The sequence below is a fragment of the Mustelus asterias genome, chromosome 26 (assembly GCF_964213995.1).
Source record: "Mustelus asterias chromosome 26, sMusAst1.hap1.1, whole genome shotgun sequence".
Lineage (NCBI taxonomy): Eukaryota > Metazoa > Chordata > Chondrichthyes > Carcharhiniformes > Triakidae > Mustelus > Mustelus asterias.
The window spans coordinates 18,819,476-18,840,771 of NC_135826.1; the positions used below are offsets into that span (position 1 = coordinate 18,819,476).

General features: G+C 45.8%; 1 protein-coding gene across 1 annotated transcript in view; it reads left to right on the forward strand.

Annotated features, from left to right (window-relative positions):
• LOC144479395 (adenomatous polyposis coli protein 2-like) overlaps positions 1–21,296 on the forward strand; it is a 57,664-nt gene that overhangs the window by 35,555 nt on the left and 813 nt on the right. The window contains exons 3-5 of the mRNA XM_078198017.1: positions 874–1,069; positions 8,173–8,281; positions 11,220–11,333. Of these exons, the coding sequence (XP_078054143.1) occupies positions 874–1,069; positions 8,173–8,281; positions 11,220–11,333 (419 nt within the window). The remainder of the gene's footprint in view (positions 1–873; positions 1,070–8,172; positions 8,282–11,219; positions 11,334–21,296) is intronic.

Genomic DNA, 21,296 nt, shown 5'->3' on the forward strand with positions numbered 1-21,296 from the left:
CCCAGGCGCAATGCAGATCAGGCCATCACTCGAACACCAAGTGAGATATTCCCTCTTCCCAAATAGAACAAAGGGAAAGCAAACAGTGAACTGGGTGATTCACACATCCCTCCTGGCTGAGGAACTGTTTGTGATTATAGACATGTCTATTAGATCCAAAATGCAGATTAAAGATATTATGTTTCTATGGAAAGAAGCCATAATAGAGGAAGATGTTGACTGTACATAATTAATGATGAAAGGACCTGTCAAACCTGATCCGTGTAAGCTCTTGGCTGTGAATGACATGTTTAAGTTTATTTATTTATTGGTGTCACAAGTAGGCCTACATTAACACCTCAATGAAGTGACTGTGAAAATCCCCTAGTCGCCACACTCTGGCATCTGTTCAGGTACATTGAGGAAGAATTTAGCATGGCCAATGCACTTAACCGACACATCTTTCAGACTGTGAGAGGAAACCGGAGCACCCGGAGGGAACCCAAGCAGAAACGGGGAGAACATGCAGTCTCCGCACAGACAGTGACCCAAGCCGGGAATCGAACCTGGGCCCCTGGCGCTGTGAGGCAGCAGTGCTAACCACTGTGCCACCGTGCCGCCCATAAGTAAAAGGAGACTCGTGAACATTGAATGAACGAGAGCATGGAAGGAAGGATGATGGAATTTTTCAACCAAAAAGTAATGGATTTGTGAGATCGGTCATATTCCAGAAGGTTATCAAAGTGGGGTATCGGAGAGAGAGAGGATCTAGCAAAGTAGGGTTGATTGTGAAACAAACTAACTTGTTGGTTTGAATGGCGCATTTGTCAATTCGCATATGTTATATCAATAATACAGCATTCATAGTGAAATATTCTTTCTACTTTCTTCTAGACTTGAACACGGATGTCGCCAAACTATGCGACATAAAGTTACAAACGAATATGGTGTGCTCGGGACAGGACGAGATGGCCCTGGAGCAGACAGCCGAGAGAAACCAAATGCACTCTCGAGTGGTTGTATGGGAACAAGATTCTTTGCCAGTGGTGTGTGGAAGCGTGGAGCACCTGGAGCAACTTAATGAAGAAAGGTAATGGTAGGGAGGGTTCAAGGTAATCAGGCAGAGTCAACATGGTTTTGTGAACTTATTGGAGTTATTGGAGTTCTTTGAGGAAATGACACGTACTGTACTTAGATTTCCAGGGGGCATTTGATAAAGTGACCCATCAAAGGTTATTACAGAAAATAAAAGCTCATGGTATAGGGGGTATATTGGAATAGATAGAAGATTGGCTTCTGGGCTGACTTTATGCCCTAACTAGAAAGGTTAAAGATGGTATCAAACATAAAGCCCTGAATCTTACCAGCGCTCATGCCGGCAGGATTTCCCATCCCACCGCGGTGAACGGAGATTTGGCTGGCCGCCAAATCCTCCAATTTCGCTGTAGCGGGAGTGTGGCGTGAACAGCTGGTAAGATCACACCCAAAGAGAAAGCATATAATTCTGCAAAGAACGGTGGAAGGTTAGAAGAGTGGACAGAATATACGGATCAGCGAAGGATGTCCAAAAGATTAATAAGAAGGGGAAAATAGAGTAAGAAAGGAACTAGCTAGAAATATACAAGAAGATAGCGAGAGCATCTATAAATATTTAAAAAAGAAATGAGCTAACAGAGTGAGCGATGGTTGTTTAAAATGAATCTGGAGAATTGATCATCGGAAACAAAGAAATGGTAGATGAATTGAACAAGTATTTTGCATCAGTCTTCATTATAGAGGATACAAGTACCATCCCAGAAGCAGCTATAAATCAGGAAATGGAAGAGGGAGAACTCAAGAAAATTACTATCACCAGGGAAATAGTTCTGAGCATTGTTTAAAAAGGGCAGCAGGGATAATCCAGGAAATTATAGGCCGGTGAGTCGTAGGGAAATTATTGGAAAAGATTCTTAGGGACAGGATTTACTCACATTTGGAAACAAATGGATTTATTAGTTTTGTGAAGGGGAGGTCATACCTCACGAACTTGATTGCGTTTTTCGAGGAAGTGACAAAGATGATAGATGAGGGAAAGGCAGTGGATGCTGTATACATGGACTTCAGAAAAGCCTTTGACAAGGTTCCTGATGGTAGACTGGTACGAAAGGTGAAGTCACACAGGATCAGAGAAGAGCTGGCATGGTGGATACAGAGCTGACGAGGGCATAGAAGACAGAGGGTAGCAGTAGAGGGGTGCTTTTCTGAATGGAAGGCTATGACTTCCATTCAGGTGCAAGGGGCAAGGAGATGTACGAGGCAGATTTTTTACACAGAGAGTAGTGGGTGCCTGGAACTCGTTGCTGGGGGAGATAGTGGAAGCGGATACGGTAGTGACTTTTAAGGGGCGTCTTGACAAGTACATGAATAGGATGCGAATAGAAGGATATGATCCCTGGAAGGGTAGGAGGTTTTAGTTAAGTCGGGCAGCATGGTCGGTGCAGGCTTGGAGGGCCGAAGGGCCTGTTTCTGTGCTGTAATTTTCTTTGTTCTTTTAAATTGTTGGAGCTTTGGGCTGGCAAAAGCTTGGGTTCTAATGGACATCATCTAGGGTCTTAAAAGAAGTGTCCAGTGAGACAGCTGATGCGTTGATTTTAATTTTGCAAAACACCCTAGGTTCGGGGCAATTGTAACTCCATTATTCAAAAAGGGAGGGAGACAGAAAGCAGGAAACGACAGGCCAGTTAGCTTAACATCTGTCGTAGGAAAAATGTTAGAAGCTATAATTAAAGAAGCTATAGCAGGGCATGTGGGTAAGTTCAAGGTAATCAGGCAGAGTCAACATGGTTTTGTGAAAGGGAAATCATGTTTAACCAACTTATTGGACTTCTTTGAGGAAATGAGATGTACTGTACTTAGATTTCCAGGGGGCATTTGATAAAGTGACCCATCAAAGGTTATTGCAGAAAATAAAAGCTCATGGTATAGGGGGTAACATATTGACATGGATTGAAAATTGGCTAGCTACCAGGAAGCAGAGAGTAGGTATAAATGTTTTTTTTTCTGGTTGGCAAGATGTAACAAGTGATGCACCACTAGGATTGGTGCTGGGAACCCAACTGTTTTCAGCTTATATAAATTAGGAGAGGCAGTGGCGAAGTGGTATTGTTGCTGGACTAGTAATCCAGAGACCCAGGGCAAACCCTGTGTTTGAATTCCACCGTAGCAGATGGTCTGACTTGAATTAAAAAAATAAATCTATACCTTAAAGTCTAATGATGACCATAAAACCATTGCCAATTGTTGTAAAAACTCATCTGGTTCACTAATATCCTTTTGGGGAAGGAAATCTGCCGTACTTACCTGGTCTGGCCTACATGTGACTGACTGCTAAATCCCCTCAAGGATGGGCAACAAATGTGGGCCCAGCCAACGACGCCCAAATCCCATGAATGAATAAAACAAAATTACTTGGATGAAGGGATGGATTGGATGGTTGCCAAAATTGCTAATGACAGAAAGATAGAGAGAAAAGTAAATTGTGAAGGGGACATAAGGAGGCAACAAAAACAGATAGATAGCTTAAGTGAATGGACTAAAATCTGGCAAATGGAGTATAAAGTGGGAAAATGTGAAATTGTCCATTTTGGCAGGAAGGATAAAAGAGAAGCTTATTATTTAAATTGTGAGCGATTGCAGAGCTCTGAGATGCAGAGGGATCTGGGTGTCATAGTGCATGATCACAAAAGGTTAGTTTGCAGGTACAGCAATTAATTAGGAAAGATAATAGAATGTTGTCATCTATTGTGAGGGGAAATGATTACAAAAATAGAAAGGTTATGCTTCAGCTTTACAAAGCACTAGTGAGACTACATTTGGAGTACTGTGTTCGGTTTTGGTCAATGTATTTAAGAAAGTATGTAAATGCATTGAAAACAGCTCAGAGTAGGTGTACTAGGCTATTACTTGGACTGGGTGGGCTGTCTAATGAGGAAATAATGAACAGGCTAGGCTTCTAAACTCGGCCTCTCACCATAGGAAAAACCCATCATCCCAGGGGCCAGTTTAGTGAACTTTCACTGTACATCTCCAATGCAAAGTATATCCTTTTCTAAATATGGAGACCAAAACTGCGCGCACTACTCCAAAGCCCTGTACAATTGCAGCGAGACTTCTTTATTATTGTACTCTAATCCCCTTGCAATTACAGTAAACATGCCTTTTGCCTCCACACTTCCATGTTAAGTTTCTGTGTTCCTTGTACGAGCACATCCAAGTTTCTTTAAGTTTAAACACGTACAAGTTTCACAGCTTTTCAAAAATGTTCTGTTTTTCTATTTTTAAAACCAAAGTGAATAACTTCACACTTCCCCACACGATAGTCCACCTGCCATTTGTTGCCCACTCACATAACCCGTCTATATCTCTTTGTAGCCTCTCTGGGTGGGATTTTTTGGCCGTGCGTGCCCGAAGACCAGAAAATCCCACCCGAGGTCAATGGACCTTTGCCCCCAATTCCCGCGGCGGGCGGGATGGGAAGATTCCGCCCTCTGTGTCCACAGTTTATCTTCTCACCTAGCTTGGTATCATTGGCAAACTTTGATACATTATTCTCTGTTTCGTCATCCAAGTCATGAATATAGATTGTAACTAGCTGAGACCCGAGCACAGATCCTTGCGGCACTCCACTATTCACCACCTGCAACCTTGTAAAAGCCATGTTTATGCCCACTCTCCACTTTCTATTCATTAACCAATCCTCTATCCATGCTATCAATGAAAGTCGTGTTTGACAAATTTACTGGATGTTTATGAAGATGTCACTAGTGCGGTTGACAGAGGGGAACCGGTGGATGTGGTGTTTTTAGATTGCCAGAAGGCATTCAATAAGGTGCCTCACAAAAGGTTGCTGCAGAAGATTGGGGTACACGGAGTTAGGGGTAAGGTGTCGGCGTGGATTGGGGATTGGCTATCTAACAGGAAGCAAAGAGTTGGAATAAATGGGTGCTTTTCTGGTTGGCAGTTGGTGACCAGTGGCGTGCCGCAGGGATCGGTGCTGGGGCTTCAACTGTTTACCATTTACATAGATGATCTGGAGGAGGGGACTGAGTATAGGGTACCAAAGTTTGCTGATGACACGAAGATGAGTGGGAAAGTGAACTGCGTGGAGGACGCGGAAAATCTGCAGAGAGATTTGGATAGGCTGAGCAAGTGGGCGAGGATCTGGCAGATGGAATATAACGTTGGCAAATGTGAGGTTATCCACTTTGGGAGAAATAATAGTAAATTGGAATATTATTTAAATGGAGAAAAATTACATCATGCGACTGTGCAGAGGGACCTGGGGTTCCTTGTGCACGAATCGCAAAAACTCAGTCTGCAGGTGCAGCAGGTGATCAAGAAGGCGAATGGAATGTTGGCCTTTATCGCGAGGGGGATAGAATATAAAAGCAGGGAGGTCTTGCTGCAACTATACAAGGCACTGGTGAGGCCGCAACTGGAGTACTATGTGCAGTTTTGGTCCCCTTATTTGCGAAAGGATATATTGGCCTTGGAGGGAGTGCAGAGAAGGTTCACCAGGTTGATACCGGAGATGAGGGGTGTAGCTTATGAGGAGAGATTGAACAGATTGGGTCTGTACTCGTTGGAGTTTAGAAGGCTGAGGGGTGATCTTATAGAGACATATAAGATAATGAAGGGGTTGGATAGGGTAGAGGTAGAGAGATTCTTTCCACTTAGAAGGGAAACCAGAACTAGAGGGCACAGCCTCAAAATAAGTGGGGGCATGTTCAGAACAGAGTTGAGGGGGAACTTCTTCTCTCAGAGGGTAGTGAATCTCTGGAATTCTCTGCCCATTGAAGTGGTGGAGGCTATCTCGTTGAATATGTTTAAATCACGGGTAGATAGATTTCTGATCGCTAAGGGAATTAGGGGATATGGGGAGCAGGCGGGTAAGTGGAACTGATTCGTTTCAGATCAGCCATGATCTTTTTGAATGGCGGGGCAGGCTCGCGGGGCTAGATGGCCTACTCCTGCTCCTATTTCTTATGTTCTTATGCTAAAATATCAACCCAACTCCATGAACCCTTATCTTGTCAATTGACATTTTTAATGATACCTTATCAAATGCCTTTATGAAATTCAGGTATACTATATCGACTGGTTTCCCTTTATCTGCCCTACTAGTTACATCCTCAAAAAACTCTGATAAATTTGTCAAGCAGGATTTCTCTTTAGTAAAAACCATGTTGACTTGTTCTAATCATAATATGTTTTTCTAAGCGCAATGTTAAGACTTCCTTAACAACAGGTAGGCAATGGCATAGTGGTATTATCGCTAAACTGTTAATCCAGAAACTCAGCTAATGTTCTGAGGACTTGGGTTCAAATCCTGCCATGGTAGATGGTGGAATTTGAATTCAATAAAAGAAATCTGGAATTAAGAATCTACTGACAACCATGAAACCATTGTTGATTGTTGGAAAAACCTGTCTGATTCACTAATGTCCTTTAAGGAAGGAAATCTGTTGTCCTGTTCTGGTCTGGCCTACATGCTTAAGTTTATTTATTAGTGTCACATTAACAATGCAGTGAAGTTACTATGAAAATCTCCTAGTCGTCACACTCAGGCACCGGTTCGGGTACACATGTGACTCCACAGCAATGTGGTTGACTCTCAACTGCCCTCTGAAATTGTAATAAGTCTGTGGAGACCTAAGTCCCTTCACCAAAATCCCTTTATATACAACTCCAGCAGCAGTAGTGAAGGTGACGTCACAGGTGGAGAAGGTGGTGAAGAAGGCATATGGCATGCTTGCCTTTATAGGATGGGGCATAGAGTATAAAAGTTGGGGTCTGATGCTGCAGATTTATAGAACGTTGGTTCGTCCGCATTTGGAATACTGTGCCCAGTTCTGGTCGCCACACTACCAGAAGGACGTGGAGGCTTTGGAGAGAGTGCAGAGGAGGTTTACCAGGATGTTGCCTGGTATGGATGGGCTTAGTTATGAGGAGAGATTGGGTAAACTGGGGTTGTTCTCCCTGGAAAGACGGAGGATGAGGGGAGACTTAATAGAGGTGTATAAAATTATGAAAGGCATAGATAGGGTGAACGGTGGGAAGCTTTTCCCCAGGTCGGTGGTGGCGTTCACGAAGGGTCATAGGTTCAAGGTGAAGGGGGGGAGGTTTAACACGGATATCAGAAGGACGTATTTTACACAGAGAGTGGTGGGGGCCTGGAATGCGCTGCCAGGCAAGGTGGTGGAGGCGGACACACTGGGAACGTTTAAGACTTATCTAGATAGCCATATGAACGGAGTGGGAATGGAGGGATACAAAAGAATGGTCTAGTTTGGACCAGGGAGCGGCATGGGCTTGGAGGGCCGAAGGGCCTGTTCCTGTGCTGTATTGTTCTTTGTTCTTTGTTCAGAGTAACATCAGTTAGCGTCTATCTCGGGGGGGGTGTCAGAGGAATTGACACTCACAGTTAGGTACAAGGCAAAGACTCCCTGATTGGCCCATCAATTGGATCCTTAATCAGGGAGTTCATAGAGGCCAACCTCAATGGCCTGATTGAAGTCATTACAGAAATGGCCTGGCAAGCCACTCAGTTCAAGGGCAACTAGGGATGGGCCAATAAATGCTGGCCAGCCAGCGACATCCTTGTGCCATGAATGAATAAAAAAAAGATTCCAGCATTTTCTCAACAGCTCATGTTAGGCTAGCTGGCCTGTGGTTTATTGTTTTTTCTCTCCCTCCTTTCTTGAAACGTGGTGGAACATTTGCCAACTTCCAATCTATTGGGAGTGTTCCCGAATCAAATACGTTTGCAAAAATTACCGAGATGGGGGAAGGGCAGGAAAGCAATAGAATAACCGGACAAAACACATTGCAGTAGCCAGCTGGGAAAAACGTCTCAATGCGCTGGGAACTTCCATGCTGAGCTGAGCTAAAAACTGGCAGCAGAAGTGCTTTGACCTTAAGTGTTACTGTAAAGAGAAGCTTTGTTCCTCTTGCACTTCTCAGGACAAATGCAAGAATCAAATGACCCTTTTCTCTTGTAGTATAAATTGTTGTGATTGTTTAAAATTTGCCCTGGTGAGTCCAAGACAAAAAACTTCAGCAAAATGACTCCCTTTGCAGCAATATGTTTTGGCCTCTTGTACAAAATGGCTGATTTATTGCTGACACTGAGATATCTCATCTCTTGTTGCGCAGGGCACTGCTCCTTTCTGAGATTGAGAAGGAAGAGAAAGAAAAGGCCTTTTATTGTACTCAGATCCAGAACCTTGGCAGGCGGGCTGACGAACTATCACAAATCAGGAGTGTGAGTATCAGTGGAACTGCAAGCATAGTTTTAGAGTCTTGGTTCAAACCCGTTCCAAATGTGCATATTGAAAGAACAACGCAAGTACGTTTTGGAACGTGGAAAGACCATTAGGCTCAAACAAGGCATTATTACTTTCAAATGTCATATGCTGGAATGATATTTACGTTTTAGTTTGATTTACGGACCCTGCCCACACAGGAAGGAGCCATGTTTGAAAGGATTCGGAAGATCGGTGTTGCGGTTTTGTAGTCCCTGCTTAGAACTGTACACACTTTGGGCGTAGGATCGATTAACTCAACATTTAATATTGGGCAGGATTTTCCCAAAGAATGGCTTGTCATTTTGGGTGAAAAGACCGGTGTGATTCGTGCTGGGATGTCTGGCACTAATCACATCGCGATTTTTCCACACTTAGTCATTTTTTGGGAGAGGGGCAAATTCTGCACTGGTTCTGTGGGGGCGGGGCCTAAACACGCCTACAAGCCTGGCTTCGCAGAGATCAGGTGCTGTTTATTAAATGTGCCTGAAGTCAAAAGAAATTGAAGACCCCCCTCCCTCCCCCCCCCGGGATATTTGGACCTTCATTGAAGGTATGTTTCTCCAGCCTCTCCCCAACATAGGTCGCCAGCAATGGGGCACTGGGGCCCTCCCAATGGATCCCCATTAATGGCCACCCCTCTTCATGCCCCTTCCGTTCATGGACCCCTTCATTCTCCACCTGTAACCCCACACATTTACCCTGCTAATCCCCGTGACACTAAGGGCACGATTTTACTAAACCTTCGCGCCCGAAATCGCGGTAAAGTTGGGTGTCGGGCCTATACCGCGATCTGCACCGATTCCGAGCAGATCGCGGCTTTACCGACACCCGATTCGGGCGCGGGTCCGGCCCGCGCCCGAATTGGGCGGCCCGACGATTTAAATGTATTTGCATGCATTTAAATCGACTTAATGAACCGCGCGCCCAACTCTACCGCCAAATCCCACTTTACCGTCTTCTGGTCCGATGCGGATCCGCGCTCTAATCGACCTGCCGAATAAATATCCGAAGTCGCCGCTACAGCCTCCGAAGACTGGGGTCAGAGACTGCAACGGCTCTCTGACCCAGCTCCTCCACTGCGGGGGGGCAGGGGGGTGGGAGGGGAGTGGGTGTGACCAATCATGCCTGGGGGGGGTGTGTGGTGGAAGGAGAGGGGGTGTGACGTATCATCCTCTGGGGGGGCGGGGGGCGCTGCCACTCTGCGGCCGATCGGTGGGGAGGGAGGGGGCAGGACGTTCCGCTGAGGTGAATAATGACAGTCGTGGTGTTTGAAGTATGCGGCCACTCCGGAGAGGAGGGATTCGTTCCTCCGGTGGTGAGGAGGGATCGGCCGCAGAGTGGCAACGGAACCCCCTGCCCCTTCCCTCTCCACTGATCGGCCGCAGAGTGGCAGCGGAACCCCTTGCCCCCTCCCTCCCCACCGATCGGCCGCAGAGTGGCAGCGGAACCACCTGCCCCCTCCCTCCCCACTGATCGGCCATAGAGTGGCAGCGCCCCCCCCCCCGAGGATGATACGTCACACGCCCTCTCCCCCCACATGCCCCCTCGCCCCCAGATGGTCTGTGTCAGAGAGCCGCTCTCTCTGCTTTTTGCTTTCGCGTCCGGGCGCGCTGCTTCAGATTTTTTTCGAACTGCACATGCGCAGTTCAGAGCTCCGATCGTTCCGGCGGCGCTAAGCCCCGCCCACTGTGCGGATCAGACCGGAGCCGGCAAAAACCGTATGGGCGCGCTGGAAAGAGGATTCCGGGCTCGGATCTGTATTACGCCCGGATCCCGCCCTTAGGCTCCGATTGGTAAAATCGGGCCCTAAGGATCAATTTAGCACGGCCAATCAACCTAACCCGCACATCTTTGGACTGTGGGAGGAAACCGGAGCACCCGGAGGAGACCCACGCAGACACAGGGAGAATGTGCAAATTCCACACCGACAGTGACCCAAGGCCGGAATTGAACCCAGGTCCCTGGCGCTGTGAGGCCGCACGTGCCAGCACGAATCACACCGGTTTTCTAACCAAAATGAGTCATTGTTTGGGATAATTCCGCCCAATATTAAATGTTGAGTTAATCGATCCTATGCCCGAAGTGTGTACAGTTCTAAGCTGGGACCACAAAACCGCAACACTAATTATCCGAATCCTTTCGAACATGGCTCCCTCCTGTTGTAGAATTCCCACTCACCTGACGAAGGGGCAGCGCTCCGAAAGCTTGTGGCTTTTCCTACCAAATAAACCTGTTGGACCTTAACCTGGTGTTGTTAAACTTCTTACTGTGCCCTCCTGTTTGGGCAGGGTCAGTAAATCAAACTAAAGCGTAAATATCATTTCAGCTGATGAATTACATGACATTTGAAAGTAATAATGCTCTGTTGAGCCTAATGGCCTTTTCACATTCCAAAAAGGTTTTGCACTGTTCTTACAAAATTGCGATGTGATTGGCTGTACCCCCTTCATACCCCTCCGTTCATGGCCCCCTTCATGCTCCATTCCTTTCATGCGCCCTCTTCATGGCCTCCTTCATGCCCCCTCCTCAGGCCCCAACCCTCTCACATTCTACCCCCTTGGGCATTGCTCCTGGCACCCTGGCAGTGCCAATCAGTCAGTATCACCTGGCACAATGGCAGTGCCCACCTGGCCCCTTCATGGGCTAAATTGCCTGCTTGATTGTCAGCGGGCCCGCTTCTGACTTTCATATGCGCCCACCAACTGAAACATCACACAAGCGTGTAATGGCACCTGGCATCTTCTCTCATGATTTCACACGCTTCTGGGTTGGGCGTGTCCCGCCTGAGCAATGTAACATTCTGCCCATGGAACTACACTTTTTTGGAGCTATGCTTTTGGACCGTAGGATCATCAGTGGTTCTATTGTTCAATTGTCTGTATTTGCCTCTCCTAGGTTTCAAAGCACATGGACCTGATCCGGCAGCAGCTACAATATGAAGCCCATCAGATCAAAGCCATTATTGAGGAGCGGTATGGGACAAGCGACAACATGACAAAACGAGTCCAGGTAATATCTGCAGTATACAATTTTTGTAGATCAGACGATTTACCCTTCAATGGTAATTAAGAAAGACTAAGAATAGATGGGTGGAATTTTCTGTGCAACCCGCTGTGTGTTTTGCAGTGGCAGAGGTGGCCCGTCAGGATCTTCTGGTCTCGCTGTTGTCAACGGGATTTCCCGCTGATTGCACCCTCACCACCGGGAAACCGATGGAGCGGTGCACCCTTTGCAGAACCGCAAGATTCTGCTGGCATGAACGGCCAGAAAGTTCCGGCCATCTTTCTTCCTAAACTAATAACAAATCTTGCTTGCCCCTCTTCCTACACCTTATTATTTCAGTTAAAAGACCAGCACGAATTATATTCACATGATGCCTGTTGCCATAAAATGTTCCAGGGTACTTCACAGGTACGTGAGCAAATAAGGAGGTGCGGTGGCTCAGTGGTTAGCACTGCTGCCTCACAGCGCCAGGGACCCAGGTTCAATTCCGGCCTCGGTTAGGTTGATTAGCCATGCTAAATTGTCACTTAGTGGCAGGGGGACCAGCAGGGTCAATACATGGAGCTACGGGGATAGGGGCTGGGTGGAATTGTGGCCGGTGCAGACACGATGGGCTGAATGGCCTCCTTCTGCACTGTAGGGATTCTATGATTCTATGACTCTCACTGTCACTGTCACTGTCTGCACGGAGTTTGCACATTCTCCCCGTGTCTGCATGGGTTTCCTCCGGGTGTTTCAGTTTCCTCCCACAGTCCAAAGATGTGCTGGTTAGGTTGATTGGCCATGCTAAATTGATCCTAGTGTCAGGGGGATTAGCGAGGGTAAATGTGTGGAAATAGGACCTGGGTGGGATTGTGGTTGGTACAGACTCGATGGGCTGAATGGCCTCCCTCTGTACTGTAGGAATTCTTTGATTCTATGAATATTTGCCTTCGAACCACTTAAGGAGATATTTAGACAAGCTTGGTTAAAAGGGTAGGATTTAAGGAGTGTCTTAAGGGAGGAGAGAGAGGTAGAAAGGTTGACCAAGGGAATTCTATGGCCTTGGGCGTAGACACAGGCGCTGGTGCTGAAGCGATGAAAATTGGAAAGCACAAGAGTCCTGAATTGGAGGAGTGTAGATATATCAGAAGGCTTGACTTATTTCTTATGTATCAGCAATCAGAGAAAACAATTGCCTGTAAATTGTTGACAATTTCTGCAGAACTACAAAAGCCTCATCTCTATCTGTGAAGCCTTATAATTGAACGTATTTGTATGTGTTCCTCATTCACATGTGAGGGACGCAATGGCTTTGTGGTATCAATGCTAGACTATTAATCCAGAAACTCAGCTAATGTTTTGGGGATCCGAGTTCGAATCCTGCCACGGCAGATGGTAGAATTTGAATTCAACAAAAAAGTTCTGGAATTAAGAATCTACTGATGACCATGAAACCATTGTCGATTGTTGGAAAAGCTCATCTGGTTCACTAATGTCCTTTGGAAATCTACCGTCCTTACATGGTCTGGCCTACACGTGACTCCAGAGCCACTGACCAGGTAAGGACAGGAGTCACGTGTGGTTGACTCCCACAATCCAAAGATGTGTAGGTTAGGTTGATTAGCCATGCTAAATTGTCACTTAGTGGCAGGGGGACCAGCAGGGTCAATACATGGAGCTACGGGGATAGGGGCTGGGTGGAATTGTGGCCGGTGCAGACACGATGGGCTGAATGGCCTCCTTCTGCACTGTAGGGATTCTATGATTCTATGACTCTCAACTGCCCTCTGAAATGGCCTAGCAAGCTACTCAGTTCCAAGAGCAACAAGGGATGGGCAATAAATGCTGGCCGGCCAGCGATGCCCCTATCCCACGAATGAATGAAAACAAAATGCAGTGTCCATCTTTTTTTAACTCGGAGAAAAGTGAATAACTTCCATTTGAAAATGGCTGGGTTGACGTCATCCGAAACAAAGACAGAAAATGGCCGTTTCTGGAACAGTTAAAACCTGACTGAAATCAGTCGAGATGAAGAAACCTGAGGTATGGGGCCTTACGGGTGCTCATGTTTCCATCTTCAGTGTTTTAAGTCTGTGCACTCACTGTGTGCTCACTTGTACAAACTGATAGCATTTGACAGTGCCTATGCTGGAGGCTCCGTATGACCTTACAGAGGTTGGCAAGTCCTCTGTGTCCCAGACTGATGAAGCATGGGCGCAAAGGGAAAATTCAATCAAGTGTATAATTTTTCTTGTTAAGTTACCACGCACCATTTATTCACTGGTCAGACTCTTTCTAAATTTTTGGATTTACCTCACACGCACAACTAGATGGGGACCAGGGAGAGATCAAGCTGCTCTCAAATTCCCAACCTGAAAATGTTCTAATTAGCTCATCATAATCTCCATGGTGATGCATAAATATTCTTGGACTACAATGCCAGCAATAACCTGCCATAATAGACCTACATTCAAGAAACATTAAACTAGGACAGGATGCCAAGAGATATTTAGCATTGTTTATGCTTATGCTAATTTAAGGTATTCATTTAAGTACATAGAAATATACATTGAAAAATAGAGGCAGGAATAGGCCATTCAGCCCTTCAAGCTTTCTCTGCCACTCATTATGATCATGGCTGATCATCGAATTCAATATCCTGATCCCCCCTTCCCCTCATATCACTTGATCCATTTACCCTCAAGAGCTATATTGAATTCCTTCTTGAAATCACGCAAAGTTTTGGCTTCAACTACTTTCTGTGGTAGTGAATTCCACAGATTCACCACTCTCTGGGTGAAGAAATTTCTCCTCACCTCAGTCCTAAAAGGTTTACCTCTTATCCTCAAACTACGACCCCGAGTTCTGGACTCCCCCACCATCGGGAACATTCTTTCTGAATCTACTTGTCTAATCCTGTGAGAATTTTATAAGTTTTTATGAGATCCCCTCTCACTCTTCTAAACTCCAATAAATATAACCCTGGCTGACTTAGTCTAACCTCATATGACAGTCCTGCCATCCCAGGAATCAGCCTGGTAAGCCTTCACTGCATTCCCTCTAGAGCAAGAACATCCTTCCTCAGATAAGGACACCAAAACTGCACACAATGCTCCAGGTGTGGCCTCACCATCGCCCTATACAATTGCAGCAAAACATCCCTGTCCCTATACTCAAATCCTCTCGCAATGATGGCCAACATACCATTTACCTTCTTTACTGCTTGCTGTACCTGTGCGCTTACTTTCAGTGACTGCTGCACGAGGAAACCAAAGTCTCACTGAGTATCCACATCTCTCAATTTATGCCCATTCAAATAATAACCTGCCTTCCTATTTTTGCTACTGAAGTGGTATTTATCCACATTATGCTGCATCTGCCATGCAGATGCCCACACAATCAGCCTGTCCAAATCACGCTGAAGCATCTCTGCATCCTCCTCACATCTCACCCTTCCACCCGACTATATTATCACAATGGGCTTGAGTTCTCCCAAGGCATATGCCACATGCATTAATGTTGCTGCAATGGGGGCACAGATTTAGGGAAGACGTAGGAGGCTTAGAGACAGTTTGAGGGGAATCTTTCATCCAGAGGGTAGTGGGGACCTGGAACTTCTGCAAGGGTGGCAGATGCAGAAAACTTTATAACATTTAAGAAGTTCTTGGATATGCACTTGAAGTGTCGCAAACTACAAGTCTACAAACCGAGAGATGGGAAGTGAGATTGGGCTGGATGACACGAAGGACTGAATTGCTTCCTTCCATTCTGTAAATCTCTGTGTTTCTTTTTTTTTAATTCATGGGATGTGGGTGTCGCTGGCTGGGCCAGCATTTATTGGCCATCCCTGAGGGCATTTAGGAGTCACCCACATTTCTGTGGATCTGAAGTCACATGTAGGCCAGACCAGGTAAGGACAACAGATTTCCTTCCCTCACGGACGTTAATGAAACAGATAGGTTTTTACAACAATCGGCAACAGTTTCATCATCTTCATTAGACTTTTGATTCCAGATTTTTATTGAATTTTTCACCAACTGTCATGGCGGGATTCGAACCCGGATCTCCGGAGCATTCCCTGGGTCTCTGTATTACTAGCCCAGTGACAATATCACTATGCCACTGCCTTCTATGCTATAATGGCAGCTTAGATCAGGTCATGACCATCCAAGAAAGTCTCTTGTGGAGGAAAATAAGTCAGGATGCGCAAATTCATAGAGTGTGAAGTTGGGAATTTGGTGAGTAAGGGAATTTGGGGGAAAAGAGGAGCAGGAAAGTGATTGGGTGCATATTTTACTAATTTATCTTCCAAATGTCGGGTAATTTATTAATAATTGTAAAGTTTTATTAGTACTAGCATGAGTAAACTTCATTGGGAGTAGTAGGGTTTATTAATTACAAATTAATTAAGAAAATAATAAATGAATTAAAATATAGTAAAGATGTCAGGGGAGCTGATGGTTAGGGGCTGCAGAATGTGGGAGCTCGTGCACACCAGTGTGATCCAGGGCAGCCACATCTCTCGTAAATGTTAGCCATTGAGCTAGAGACGGAGCTGCAGACACTGTGATGCACCATGGAGGGTGCAAGTTGCCTGGGCACTTTGTTCCAGGAGGCGGTCAACCCTTAGGTTAGGGCCTTCCAATTTGGTCCGTGGTCAGGGACAGGAGGGTCTGACTGCAAGATAAGGGGATTGAGGAGGTGGAAGTTTTTTATTCATTCGTGGGACATGGGCGTCGCTGGCTGGCCAGCATTTATTGCCCATCCCTAGCTGCCCTTGAGAAGGTGGTGGTGAGCTGCCTTCTTGAATCGCTGCAGTCCATGTTCTGTGGGTTGACCCACAATGTCGTTAGGGAGGTAATTCCAGGATTTTAACCCAGTGATTGTGAATGAATGGTGATGTATTTCCATGTCAGGATGGTGAGTGGCTTGGAGGGGAACTTGCAGGTGGTGGAGTTCCCATGTATCTGCTACCCTTTTCCTTCGAGATGGAAGTGGAGGAGACTCAGCCATCGCAAATGTCCAATGGGTTCAAAATTCTTGCTCCTTGCGGGGACGAAAGCAGGTGCTGCCGGGTAGATAAGTGAACTGACCGTGTCACCATGATACAGGAAGCCATTCACCGAGGGGGGGGGGGGGGGGGGGCGGGGGGGGGGGGGGGGGGGGAATAAATAGGAATGTATCGATAGTTAGGGCAGGATAGTTGGGGAATAGGCATCGTTCTCTGCAGTTGAGTGCATGAGTCCAGATGGCTGTGTTGCCTGTCCAGCACCAGAGTTCGGAACATCTGCTTGGTCGGGGTTGGAGAGGAATTTTAAGTGGGAGGGGAAGGATCCAGTTGTCATGGTCCATGTTGGTACCATCCACATAGATAGATAGGGGGAGGTGATGGCCTAGTGGTATTATCGCTAGACTATGAATCCAAAAACTCAGCTGATGTCCTGAGGACCTGAGTTCAAGTCCCGCCAGGGCAAATGGTAGAATTTGAATTCAATAAAAAATATCTGGAATTAAGTATCTACAGATGACCATGAAACCATTGTCAAACCCACCTGGTTCACTAATGTCCTTTAGGGAAAGAAATCTGCCGTCCTTACCTGGTCTGGCCTACATGTTACTCCAGAGCCACAGCAGTGTGGTTGACTCTCAACTGCCCTCTGAAATGGCCTAGCATCCATTCAGGTCAGGAGCAACTAGAGATGGGCAATAAATGCTGGCCAGCCAGCGATGCCCAAGTCCCACGTATGAATAAAAAGAAAAAAATAGGAAATGGGTTCTATTTAGGGATTATGAGCATCTGGAGGCTAAATTAAAAAGCAGTACCTCAAAGGTAATAATCTCTGGATTGTTACCTGAGCTGTGAGCAATTTTTTGCAGGGTAAATAGGGTAAGAGAGATGGACACATGGCTTCAAAGACTTGCGTGGGAGAAACAGGTTTTGATTCATGGATACTGGCAGCAGTCCTGGGGAAACGGACAGCTATTCCATTGAGATGGATTTCACCTGACCTGTGCTGGGACGAGTGTTCTGGTGAGGCATACAACTCGGGCAGTAGAGAGGGCTTTATACTAAATAGTTGGGGAAAGGGGTCACGTGAGTGGAGATGTAGTAAATCCCTAATGTCGTGGGACGCACCACTTTACTTCTTTTTTCAGTGTCTAAAAAGATAGCGGGAAAAGTCAGCAGCGCAGCCTGTGGGCTACACTCAGCTTTTCCAGCCCAAGCTGGCACTCTGAAAAAATGAGAAAATTCTGGTCAATTTTTTTTCTTTCATGGGATGTGGGCATCGCTGGCTGGGCCAACATTTATTGCCTATCCCTGAGGGCAGTTAAGAGTCAACCACATTGCTGTGGATCTGGAGTCACATGTAGGCCAGACTTGATAAGGACGGCAGATTTGATTTGATTTGACTTATCATTGTCACATGTATTAACATATAGTGAAAAGTATTATTTCTTGCGCGCTATACAGACAAAGAATACCGTTCATAGAGAAGGAAATGAGAGAGTGCAGAGTGTAGTGTTACAGTCATAGCTCGGGTGTGTAGAAAGGTCAACTTAATGCAAGGTAAGTCCATTCAAAAGTCTGACAGCAGCAGGGAAGAAGCTGTTCTTGAATCAGTTGGTACGTGACGTCAGACTTTTGTATCTTTTTCTTGACGGAAGAAGGTGGAAGAGAGAATGTCCAGGGTGCGTGGGGGCTTTGATTATGCTGGCTGCTTTGCCGAGGCATTGGGAGGTGTAGACAAAGTCAATGGATGGTTTACGCGATGGATTGGGCTACATTCACGACCTGTTGTAGTTCCTTGCGGTCTTGGGCAGAGCAGAAGCCATACCAAGCTGTGATACAACCAGAAAGAATGCTTTCTATGGTGCATCTGTAAAAGTTGGTGAGAGTCAGTGCTGACATGCCAAATTTGCTTTGTCTTCTGAGAAAGTAGAAGTGAGTAGGCTTTCTTAACTATAGTGTCGGCATGGGGGGACCAGGACAGGTTGTTGGTGATCTGGACACATAAAACCTTGAAGCTCTCGATCCTTTCTACTTCGTCCCCATTCATTTGGACAGGGGCATGTTCTCCTTTATGCTTCCTGAAGTCGATGACAATCTCCTTCATTTTGTTGACATTGAGTGAGAGATCATTGTTGCCACATCAGTTCACCAGATTCTCTATCCCATTCCTGTACTCTGTCTCGTTATTGTTTGAGATCCGACCCACTACGAATTGGAGGGGAATTTGGCCGCACCTTCTTCCTTCCCTGAAGGACATCAGTGAACCAGATGGGTTTTTATGACAATCGACAATAGTTTCATGGTCATCAGTAGACTTTTAATTCCAGCTTTTTTTCATTGAATTCAAATTCCATCATCTGCCGTGGTGGGATTTGAACCCGGGTCCCCAGAGCATTATCCTGAGTCCTTGGATTACTATAGTGTAACTATAATACAACTAAAATATCTAATGGAGCCACTGCAGCAGTCAAGAGTGTGAGCGAAGCAGACAGCCGGGGATTCAGTCTATATAAAAGTCTTGTGAGGTTAATTTCTCGAGTGTGCAATGACAGAGCTTTAGTTCCATGTTAATATCACTGTGAATCTGAACTGGCAGTTATCCAATTGAATCACTCTGTTTCCTCTTCTGAGTCGATGGACTTAATGCTTCCTCTTGAAAAAGCTGGATAACAGCATAGCGAATTTAAACATTAAAAATACCAAGAAGGAGGTTTTCACCAGGTGTTGAATTTCATTGGAATTCTTAACTTTGTGGTAGGAAAGTTCCATTTGAACATTACTCAACTGAAATGTTACTAACTAAATCTTGCTCAGGGAGGCATTGGCCTAGTGGTATTATCGTGAGACTTTTAATCTGGAAACTCAGTTAATGTTCTGGGGACCCGGGTTTGAATCCCGTCATGGCAGATTGTGTAATTTGAATTCAATAAAAATACCTGGAATGAAGAATCTACCGATGATCATAAAACCATCTTCGATTGTCGTAAAAGCCAATCTGGTTCACTAATCTTTAGGGAAGGAAATCTGCCATCCTTACTTGGTCTGGTTTATGTGTGACTCCAGAGCCACACCAGAGAGTGGTTGACTCTCAACTGCCCTCTAAAATGGCCTAGCAAGTCACTCAGTTCAAGGGACAATTAGGGATGGGCAATCAATGCTGGCCAACCACAATGTCCATGTTCCACGAATGAATAAAAAACTCATAGCTATATTTTCATGTCTGCCAATATGACATTGAAAACTAAAGATAGTCCCTAATCCAGCGTTCCTGGTGAGGAGTAGAGCTCTCAGGACTTGCTGGCTGGGAAGTCATGGGCCATCAATGTATGAAATCCCATCCATTATTCAAATAGATGTAACGGTCAGTATCCATTGGTTCTCCATTTCACACGGGAGCCATCCCCCACAGGGAGAATCAGCCTTCAGGAAAGTGTCATTTACAAGCTCTTGTAATGACCACCTGCATGGAACTCCTCACTGTATTTTACAGAGCCCTAAAGCTTTGGTGCATCTCATAGAGTCATAGAATCCATACAGTGCAGAAGGAGGCCATTCGGCCCATCGGTTCTGGCCGAACAAAATCCCACCAAAGCCTCATCCTCATAACCCCACATATTTACCCTGCTAGTCCCCCTGACACTAAGGGTCAATTTAGCATGGCCAATCAACTTAATCCGCATATCTTTGGACTGTGGGAGGAAACCGGAGCACCCGGAGGAAACCCACGCAGACACAGGGAGAAAGTGCAAACTCTGTACAGGCAGTCACCTAAGGCTAGAATTTAACCTGGAGCTGTGAGGCAGCAGTGGTAACCACTGTGCTACTGTGCCACCCTATGCTGTTCAGGTCCAGAATATAACAACTCATTCCTCAGCCTTGTTCAATGATTGTAACTTCAAACATCCCCCCCAAAAAACTTGCATAATTCAATTAGTATTCTTGAAAAAAGACACACATTGTCGAAGCTTCGCAAGAATACCAAATTATGAAAGGAGGAACAATTCATACTACCTGAGGAGAGAGTGATGACTTGTAGAGATGTTGGCATGGAGAGTGCACTAGTTTACGTATAAATGACAGTTAACTGCCAAGCTTTGGTTACATTCAAACCAGGCAGGTTGACTCTGATTGGTCAAGACATGAACCAGGAAATGACTGTCACCTATTTTGTTTGATTGAATAAGGCACATACATTGCACATACATGTTCTTCCCGTTGGCAAGGGACCGGCCCTGTGTGTTAATATATGTAGCTTCTAACACACATAAGGGCACCACACTGTGAGCCCGACTGATAATCTTAACTTGGTTGTCAGCACAATTCTTAGCACGCTCAGGATTGTTTGACAAATGTTATCCAATCATAGAATCGCATCTAATGTTGGAAACTTTGTTTTGAGTTTTACTGGTTGGGTACAGTCAGTTTGTTACAAACAGCCAAAGGGATACGCTGTTTGAAAAGATCCAGCAGACTTCGGAGCGTACAACCTACTCACCTAGCATCACACTAGCACTGAAATTCTTATACAGTGGCACAGTGGTTAGCACTGCTGCCTCACAGCGCCAGGGACCCGGGTTCAATTTCGGCCTTGGGTGACTGTCTGTGTGGAGTTTGCACGTTCTCCCCGTGTCTGCGTGGGTTTCCTCCGGGTGCTCCGGCTTCCTCCCACAGTCCAAAGATGTGCGGGTTAGGTGGATTGGCCATGCTAAATTGATCCTTAGTGTCAGGAGGATTAGCAAGGTAAAAGTGTGATGGGGCCTGGGTGGGATTGTGGTCGGTACAGACTCGATAGGCTGAATGGCCTCCTTCTGTACTGTAGGGATTCTATGATTCTATGCGTGCAAGATGAAAATCTTCAACAACACTTGTCTTTTTTTCAGCTATGCTCAAGTTCTGTCCTACCAAGGTGCTATTTATAATTAATTTAGCTTGTTAAGGGCAACTTCAGTTATCCAATTACAAACACTGGCCACCAT